The following is a 9655-nucleotide window of genomic DNA, read 5'->3' as shown; positions in this document are numbered from 1 at the left end:
TAAGTTGATGTTCGAGAGAGAGAGAGAAAGAGAAAGAGATTTGATATTACTTTTAGTATAGTATTGTAGTTTATTTTATTATTTTAATACATTCGACTAGTTATTTATTGATAATAAATAGAAAATATTTTAATTTCAATTTTAAAATTTAAGAATAATACATCACATCTTAAGGAGAAAATAATAATATACTTTAAAGACAATTTTAAAATACTATAAAGTAATATAGTATGCCTAGAGAAATATTTGCTTCACATTACGATGAAATAGTAAAATAATATTAAATTAAATCTAAATGGGTAATAATTTATTATTAGAAAATGAGAATTTCAAGTGTATATTTCATATTATTTGAAGTGTTGCAGTAATATGTCCTTCTTTTTTAAATATATTACTAAAATTAGACTAGATTTGCCATTTAATAAAATAATATGTTTTGAGAAATTATTTTTATATTTTTATTAAAATTTAACATATTTTACACAAGTTCTTGAGCCCATGATTAGGTCTAATAAATTATATTTTATCCTTCACATTATATTGGCCTCTTATGTAATGGAAATACTAGTTACAATCATTGCTTCCATGCTGGTGTGGCAATTATTTATAGTCTTTTATATTAGTAGTTTTTAAAAATAAAATAATTAAACAAAATTAACTATAAAATAACTCTTTTACAATAAAACAAAGTGTTTGTTCTTGCTTAATAAAAGGAAACCTGAAAAAACGCTCTTTCAAATTATGTTCCTACTTTTCTTCGGTTTTTATTTTTCTCTAATGATTAGATTCGATACGATTATGAGATTCGGCTTTTTTCTCCCAAAAAATAAAAATATGAATATTATAGAGAGAGTAATATGGAGATTCTGCACTTTGGTCTTGGGACATGTCTTTTTAACATTTAGAAAAAATAGAATATGAAAAAGAAAAAACAGAATTCTTGTGCTTAAATGGCCCAAAAATAAGATGAGAGGGAAATGTGAAACTCGCTCATAATTATAGGGATAAAAGTGCTTCATTTGTCAAGTTGGACCAACTTGTTTATTAAACAGCATGTCGTTTATGAGCGCTTAATCGGATTCCGAAGCCAGCCGGTCCCATTTTTATAACCGTTGAAGGCGCAATTTAAAAAATCTTACCGTTTGCCTCGAGAAGGAGCCATAAAAACTAGCCGTTGCATTTGCCTTCTCCACAGTTCATTTTCGCAAACCCTAAGCAGTTCTATTTCTTTCCAAACTCAATCGAAATTTCCATTTCAATTCCAATTTTGCCAATTAAGCTTTGAATCCCAAATTTAAAACCATCTTTGTTTTTTTTTTTTTCTTCATTGTGTTTACAATTCAAATAAAATCCTTTTGATCCCACCAAGAATAACCCATATCCTTTTTTATCTTTTCTCGACTTCATAGTGATTTTACGAGATTAGAAAAAGTAAAAGAACCTGTAATGGCATCTAAAACTGTTGCTAAAGATATCATCACTCTACGTGGTTCTGCAGCAATTGTCAGCGAGTTCTTCGGTATGTCAATCAAACAGTCTTTTAATTCCCGCTTGTTAGTTCAGTTCTTGATTTCTTTCTTGGGTTTTGGAGAAAAGGAGTGATGTTTTTAAGTTGAATTCTTGATTTCTTTCTTTGGTTTTGGAGAAAGGATTGATCTTTATATGTTTCTTTGTAATCACTTTTTCAGGTTATGCAGCAAACAGGTAAGAAATTTTATTGGGTTTTTGACTATTTGTGCATGCTGTTTTTGTAATTTTCTTATGTTGGTATTTCTTTTAAATGATTACTGATAGATGAATTGTTGGTTTAGTATTCTATACAATCGTGGGGTTTATCCAGAAGAAAGTTTTGCGAAGGTGAAGAAATATGGGTTACCAATGTTGCTCACACAAGATGAAGGTGTTAAATCCTTTATTGCCAACCTAAACGCTCAGTTATCAGGTAAGATCCTGTCTGTTTTACTGTTTTGCATTTTGACACTGTTTGGTCAGTAAGAAAATGAACAGAAAAGGAAAAACAATACATACAATTTACCAACACGAATTTGCTGCTTCATTTTCTGTCCTGGGTCCCTAGAAGTGATGGTTGAGTACTGATTTTTCTTCATGTGATAAAAATACTGAAATATTTAATGCTTGAATTTTTGTAAAGAGTGGTTAGAAGCTGGAAAGTTACAAAGGGTTGTTCTTGTGATAATGAGCAAGGCCACCAATGAGGTCCTAGAGAGATGGAACTTCAGCATTGAGACTGATAGTGAGGTCGTCCAGAAGGGGTAGTTTTTTTCTCCTCTTGTTTGGGTGTATTTCATAGTTTATAGCTTTTGGGGGCATTACATTTTCATGATTTATTGGACTTCATGATTCCAGGGTGTCGAGGGAAAAGAGTGACAAAGAAATAATGAGGGAGATACAGGCAATCATGCGCCAGATAGCTTCTAGTATTACTTACTTGCCATGCCTTGACGAAGCTTGTAAGAAAGTGGTCATTACTGAATCATTTTCTGGATTCATTTGCTCATCTCTAGATTATGTTCCTAACTTCCTGTTTTTCAATGTTTTAAGGTGTTTTTGATGTGTTAGCATATACGGATAAAGATGTTGCAGTCCCTTTCACTTGGATTGAGAGTGATCCGAAATTGATAGCCAATCCACAGATGGTGAAATTGCATTCTTTTGATACCAAGGTAAAGTATTGGATAGCAGCAAATCGGCCATAGAATTGAAGTGAGAATTTGTTGTTGGATAAGGATTATATATTAAAATTGTTTGTTGTGGGTGATGCAGATACACAAGGTTGACACTCTGGTTTCATACAAGAATGATGAATGGGATGAGCAGTAGAGAGATGAGATTACCTTAACTTTTTGGTGGCATGTTTGGGCTTTTCCCTTTTGAATGGTTACTGTGAATCTTTTATTCACATTTTGTGTAAAAATTGATGTTTCGAGTTGTTTGCTTTGCCCCCCTGTTTTACTTGTATTTGGAGAACACCAAGCATTCAATATCAATTTACCCCGAGTTTCTTTGGTACACTGAGGGGTTTTTTATGCTAGAAATGGTTTTCTTTTTTCTTTTTCCTTTTATCTAAGGGAAAAAATCCTTACTTTTTACTCTAAAAGATGTTCTCAATCGATAAAACGAATACAAATTTATATTTACATCAATCATCTAAAACACTCAAAGACATAGTTATAACTTGCAAGCGTCAAGTCAAATGGGCATATAAATGTTTCATAACATAGAACTTTCAGCAAGAATCCAACAGGTTCAGGCAGTCAAGTTTCAAATGGGTTTCCAAACGCTCCAAATAGGGTCCCATATTTGGAGTAAAAAATTCCAGATGCCAGATGTAGTCAAAAATTCGTTTTCGTCCATGATATAAAATACATATGTACAACAAACATTGGACGAGTGAATTTTTCTCCATTTCTATCATCTAACAAATTACAGCATGCTATATACACAATTGTGTGATACAGTTCCAAACTGATATAATAACAGCTCCTTCAAGGAAACTGGAGGCAATGAAAATGTAAAATATGGTCAATGTGCTTGCTCTCAACTCGAACCGCGATATATAACACCAGGTCGAAGATCATCCATGTTATCGATGTTTCTATAACCGTCAAATTCCCTTAGGCATGTCCAGCCTCGACGAACCAGAAATTCTCTGTAGTCATCTTCAGTGTAGAAAACTTTTTCCTCAGTATGCACTGGTATGTGGTCTGACTCATCATACAGGCACACTTTGATAGCTAATCCTGAAAATGAAGATTTAGTTGGTTTTAATATTTTGAGTTTATTTAATTTAAAGCATAATGTATCTGATGTAGACATTATTAAATTGGAGTCACAAAAAAGTACAAATTAATACCATCCTAATCTATGAGCAGCTCTATCAGATCTGAGTCATTCTTTCTGTTAACATTCTCAGCATATTCTTCTGCAGTAACCACTCGATAAATTATATATTTCACAAAGTCAAAAGCTACTGAAGAGTTTTTCAGGTCTAATAAAATTCAGAGGACCTCTTAATATTAAAAATGACTTGGCCCCCTTCAGGTATTTTTATGAGTAACATTGATTAATCATCGGATGAAAGTACTAATGCATCAATTACCTTCATCAAGGTGAAGTGTGTAATTCCCCACAGGCATGTCCCTGTCAAGACTACGAATTATCTGGTCTTCATCCTCCAACCAGAATGCACGTTTAGTCCTTAATCTGAAAGCTGACTTGACTGCCTCCCTGATGGCATCTGCAGTACCATCAATACCAATTCTTCTTGTATAGTCTCCATACTTCACTGTTATCACTCTCCCACCAAATGATTGACCCTCGGCACCTACCAAATGGGGAAAGTCGAGAGTTAAAGAAGAAATCAAGATAAGATCTCTACCATCAATTAATCGTCATCTCTATTAAATAGATTGAGGACCAGCAACTCAGGATCAGAAGGGCTAGCTCAGAACAGATTCCTTTGCGCAAGTAATGTCAGAAAGTTTCACATTCTACACGAGATTAGTTAACAATAGATTTTAATTTAGAAATATACCACTTCCAGGGGTCTCCCTCCAATTCCAAGGAGGAACTCCACTTGCTGCAACTGCATCAGCTGCGGTGATGGCAAGAGGATGTCCATCATGATCTAGACGTCTTTCAAGGTTGAGAGTTGGCCTGCCACTGGCTGCACACCAAGGAACTTCAACGAGGGAAATGCATATCTCTTTAAAATAAATTAAATAGGAAAAGGTACAGAAAATATGAATCACAAGATGAATCTTGAAAGAATGCACAGAAAAAGCAAGAAAGCAACTCTATATTTAAAAAAAATATTATTCTCTATTAACTTAGTATTGATATGATGAAATAGAGAATGAATTTATCAGAACAGATAAGTAAATAATTCCCAGGAGAAAAAAAAGATATATATAATAATTGACAATGAAGCAACACATACACCCAAGACAAAATGCATAATTTGTTTAATAGGGTTTGATCCACACAGCTATGGTGAACATAAGCCATAGCAATCACTAGAGTTTTGTATCAGAGAGTTTAAATGGCACTGCATATTGGAGGGATAGAAAACACATCCAATATATCAAATAGAACAAAGGATAATAACACTGTATTGGAATCTCTTTTAGTAAGGATCTTATTATACTAAATGAAGTATATGGAGCTTCCTAAAGCAACATACCTTACCACCACAAGCTGCAAAATAGAAAAAAGAACAAAAGATCTAGCTATCAGAAACAATATAAAGTTGATTCTGTATCAAAGTCACAGTCGATATCGTCACTCACATCAATATAGCCACTAGCTCAGTTAGGTAGAGCACCTCCATTTACATGGGCGTCAATGTTACTTTTTTCAAGAGAGTCATTATTTAATCAGAATCGAGAATGGAGTTTTCATTCTGTACATGGCAGATCATACAGCTACGTTTTACAGCCAGGTCAGAGAATGCTCAAAAATGCAAATACAAACTAGAAGGGGAAAGATACATACAAAATGGAAACAGGTCCATAGATAATCATATTGCATGATTCATGGGTCCAGCCTCCCAGGAGGGGTGGAAAGCCAGCTGCATATTGCCGAAAAGAACTAAACACGCTTTGTCCGTTTAACAACTGCCTAAAAGAGTCTTTTACATTTAAATTACATGTCTCAACATTGATTTCCATATTCAAACATCAATTTTCTATGATTGATTTTCTGTGGCACAGATTGTCAGTGATAAATTATCCATAAAATATATGATTGAATAAAATACTAAGTGAAGCACAAAAGTAAAGATTGGTGGCAGGCATGACGAATTCTTAAGGTTAAATTTAAGATGGAGAAAAGAACTCAGCAATGTTTGGTTCACTTTAAACACGTAACTAAAATGCAATTTCTGTAATAATATTACATTTTCTTGTTTGCTAAACAAGAACCCAATTCTTTTTATGGCTCCATTTTGATATTTTTGATAACTTCAATTTGGGTGGAAATGAAATGAAAAACACAGCTCATAATTTCCATTCACATTTTATTATCTTAAAAATGAAAATAAAATGACATTGGTTGTCAAGAGCAGCTAATAATAGATAGATGCTAATTGTTAAGTAGACCATTATGAGGTGTTCCATTCAATATATTGATTGATCATTGAGGATGCATGTGTATGTGTAACGTATTATTCGTGGTATTCTTTACTTAAATGAGCTTTATTTACATACAATTAGACATTTATTTGCTATTTCCCTATCAGGGCAGATTGGGCTACCATTCTTGAATTTTAGAGTCAAGCAGGAAAGGAAAAGTAAATGGCGCAAATTCAAATTCATTTTAGAAAATCCACGGTCAAATACTCACAAACAAAATTGTGATAAATTGGAAAAAACCCTTCAAGTAATGTTCAACAACGAATCAATGGAAGCCAAACATAGGCAAGGAACATAAATTTACTATATAGAAATAATCTAGAGCTAAAGTTGCAAAAAAGTCCTTGCTTTTTGTTCCATCAAAGGAAAGTGTGTAAAGGATGCTTCTAACTTGCTTGATGAAAGTTTAAAGGGATAATTGCAATTTATGAGGTGGTTAATAGTACCTAAGGGGTACAAAGGATGGTTACAATAATTAATTAATATGTTAATGACTTCTGACAGATATAATCATTTATTAGTAAGAATAGCGTTGGCATTAACTAGTAGGTTCTTGATTGGTTAACCTTATGAACCATTATTCTGTCAGCTACTAGTTGTTATGAGATTGAGGAACGAAGGCTGCTTAAGACTCGGTTACTAAAAGACAAAGGAAACCCCCAGCCACATGCCCACCAAAAAACAAGACAAGAGAGAGAGAAGAAGAAGAAGAAGAAGAAGAAGAAGAAGAAATCCATACCTTCTGCATGCATGCAATTTAGTAACAGGGAAACTTAAAATATAAACTACAATGCTTAGAATCAGTAACAATGGCGTACCTTCCACAGGTCCAAAAGATATACTAGTATCATCAAAGCCTGGGCAAGTCAAACAAATATTTTGATACATGTTAATGTCATGATGATAGAAGCAAAGATTTCATATTTGCAACAGTGCAATAAGCCACCTAGATGGAAATAAAATCCAGAAATGATTATGGTACAGAAATCATCTTGAGCAAATGGCTGAAAAATAAATAACGCATGCTTGTAAAAGAGGCAAGAAAAAAACTAGATGATCACTAAATATGGTGACTAAGTGACATTCAAATAACATGATTCAAGGGATAAAACCATGATAAAATGTTTCACGTCAGCTTAGAAAGCCACATTAGAGAATTGTGCTTGTAATTTATCAATTGGGATAAAAGAAATAGCTTTGTGTTTTGCAATGTGAAATATATACATGTATAGGCACACTTATACAAGAGGAGGGAGGGGAAGGCTGTTGGGGGTTGATAAGCAACAAAATAAATTAAAAAGCAAGAGAAGGTTAGGATAGTCTTAGAAACATTACTCAGAAATCTAGCTTCTTTGACTTACTATGACAACGTCACCCAAAATCAGAGGCATAAAGCTAATATACAATAAATAATGAATCAGAGTGAAAAATTCCAGACACATTCAATAAGCAAGTCAGTCATCTCATAAGCTGAGGAGAAAGGAGGGAGCACACTAATAAAGGCTTGCCCACTAATCCACTAATGATCAATAAATCTAGTCAGTAGAACTGCTAGAGGCACACATCATGGGAACTGTTCACATCCCTGAGAACGTAAATCTAAATTTTTTGCTTTCTTTGTTATATATAGTTTTTCCCTACACCATCAAGAAATCCACAATTTCCTAAATTTTTACTGTCATAAATGGCAATGATTATGAGCCCTAATAACCCTTTCTGCCAAATCACAGCCACAATGGCATCTTTTCCAGCTCTCTTCAAATTGTTCACCCTTATTCAATTTCCACTGTGCCAATTTCAAAACCAGAAAATTTTTTAACCCATGGTTTACCACTAAGCTTAGTTTTAGAACTCTTTTATATATTTTTGCTAGTTTTATGCCACATCAAAACAGCTCCAGCTTCAGAGCAGATTCATGACACGCCTATCTTAATTTTAGAACCCAGTACGCTCCTTACATAAGTTAGAATCAAGTGACAAAACAATCTAATAAGGGCCAATTACGTTATTACCAACCCTTAGCATACACCCCAAGAAGAAAGAAAACAATTCCAAGAATCAAAACTAAAATAGTTAATTTCTTTTCTTTCCAATCTCGGGAAATTCATCACCACTCAGTCCATTAAATCCGCATGCAATAAACATAAAATTTAAACAAGCTATTCCAACTCAAATAAAATTAGTAAATAAGAAAAATTAGAAAAAAAAAAAAAAAAAGAATCCCTAATTTACCTTTGTCAGCAAATTGCATAAAGGAATCAACTTTAGAAGTAGGAGTAGGACTCTTGTACTGAGCATTCTTGCTCCTCTCCCTTAAAATCTCATCAATCTCTTTATAGTAAGACATTTTAGCAGAACCACTTCCTCTTTCTTGATGTCTAGCTTTTTTAAATTCTTTCAACAAGTTTCTCCACTTATCAGTGCACATAGTAGGAGATCTATCAAATCCTTTTTCTCTCATTTTTGAAGAAATTGACTCCCAGAGATGCTTATTTGACTTAGAAGTATTAAACAATCCATCCATTTCTCTTCTAAGACCAATTAAACTTCTTGTTTCATCTTGAACCCATGTTTCAGCTCTCTTTTTTGGTGCTTTCACTTCATGCGTATCTTCACCACTACTTTCTCCAAGAATCATCTGTTGCTGCTGCTGTTGCTGTTGTTGTTGGGGTTGAGGATTATGTGGGTTGTGAATATGATGATGTTGCTGATGAGGTGGCAATTCTCCATTAGTTGAAACAACTTCAATAATCATGTTCTCTCTCGTCGCTGTTGGTGCTACTTCTTCTTTGTAAAAATCAATAGGCCTAGTTTTCTCTGATAAGTACATGATTTAAAAAGGATCTCTTATTTCTGGGGGAGTTTTGGCTTATGGGTTATTGTTTTTAGTTCAAGAAAGAGAGGGATTTCATTACAAGAATAAGAAGAAGAGAAGAACAACCCATTGCAGTAAAGATTGAATTAATAACAAAGATTGGGTTTTTATGCAATTTCCTTCCTGGGTTCACTTTTCTGGAGACGGTAAGTTTGGCTGTTAAGTGGGTTTTCAGCGCAGAGGGTGCGTGAAGTAAAAGCTTTTGTGAATGATTAGCAGAATGAATAAAGAGAAGATGGTTCAGGTGGACTATTTGTCTCTCTCTCTCTCTTTCTCTCTCTGCGTGTGCTTCTCTTTTTTCCTTTTTTTTTTTTTCCTTTACTTAATCCATCTAATTTATTGAAGATTTAGGGACAAAAAGATCATGTTTATCTCTAATTTAATTTATATTATTTTGTGATGTAATTAAATTAAGCAGTTTTATCACCGTTTTTGGCTCTGATTCATATCATTTTATACATGACTTGAAATATAATGTTTTATAATAGAACATAGTAACAATTTGCACTTGTACAAATATTGTAATCATATTTATTAGAATTAACCACAATTAGTGGATGTAAAGCATACAATTTCTGTACTATTTTTTGTAAAAATAGTAATCTAGTGTATTCATTTTACAACCTAT

At 33.4% G+C, this 9655-nt stretch overlaps 2 protein-coding genes across 10 annotated transcripts; one reads left to right on the top strand and one right to left on the bottom strand.

The window, feature by feature from the left end:
• The first annotated feature begins 1171 nt into the window (after positions 1-1171).
• On the top strand, positions 1172-3030 carry LOC8278426 (mitotic spindle checkpoint protein MAD2). Its single transcript, XM_002514921.4, has 7 exons — positions 1172-1519; positions 1689-1704; positions 1812-1942; positions 2153-2273; positions 2368-2471; positions 2563-2684; positions 2785-3030. The coding sequence occupies exons 1-7, from the start codon at positions 1447-1449 to the stop codon at positions 2839-2841; spliced, it is 624 nt and encodes a 207-aa protein (XP_002514967.1). The 5' UTR covers positions 1172-1446; the 3' UTR covers positions 2842-3030.
• Positions 3031-3205: 175 nt separating this feature from the next.
• On the bottom strand, positions 3206-9544 carry LOC8278427 (trihelix transcription factor GT-1). 9 transcript variants are annotated; one of them, XM_048377021.1, is made up of 6 exons: positions 8385-9515; positions 6971-7009; positions 4556-4702; positions 4121-4345; positions 3875-3943; positions 3620-3761 (listed from the first exon to the last, which is right to left on the bottom strand). In XM_048377021.1, the coding sequence occupies exons 1-5, from the start codon at positions 8980-8982 to the stop codon at positions 3879-3881; spliced, it is 1074 nt and encodes a 357-aa protein (XP_048232978.1). In that variant the 5' UTR covers positions 8983-9515; the 3' UTR covers positions 3620-3761; positions 3875-3878. The 9 variants fall into 9 exon arrangements, 5 of the variants coding, with proteins under 5 accessions (XP_015572251.1, XP_002514968.1, XP_048232976.1 ...); XR_007216688.1 differs by lacking the exons at positions 3620-3761; positions 3875-3943; positions 4121-4345 and adding exons at positions 5204-5217; positions 5310-5422; positions 5515-5590 and having other exon boundaries at positions 4554-4687; positions 8385-9544; XR_007216689.1 differs by lacking the exons at positions 3620-3761; positions 3875-3943; positions 4121-4345 and adding exons at positions 5204-5217; positions 5310-5422; positions 5515-5590 and having other exon boundaries at positions 4569-4702; positions 8385-9544.
• Positions 9545-9655: the final 111 nt, after the last annotated feature.

The sequence above is a fragment of the Ricinus communis genome, chromosome 7 (genome assembly GCF_019578655.1).
Source record: "Ricinus communis isolate WT05 ecotype wild-type chromosome 7, ASM1957865v1, whole genome shotgun sequence".
Classification (NCBI taxonomy): Eukaryota; Viridiplantae; Streptophyta; class Magnoliopsida; order Malpighiales; family Euphorbiaceae; genus Ricinus; species Ricinus communis.
This window is presented reverse-complemented; position numbering and strand designations above follow the sequence as displayed.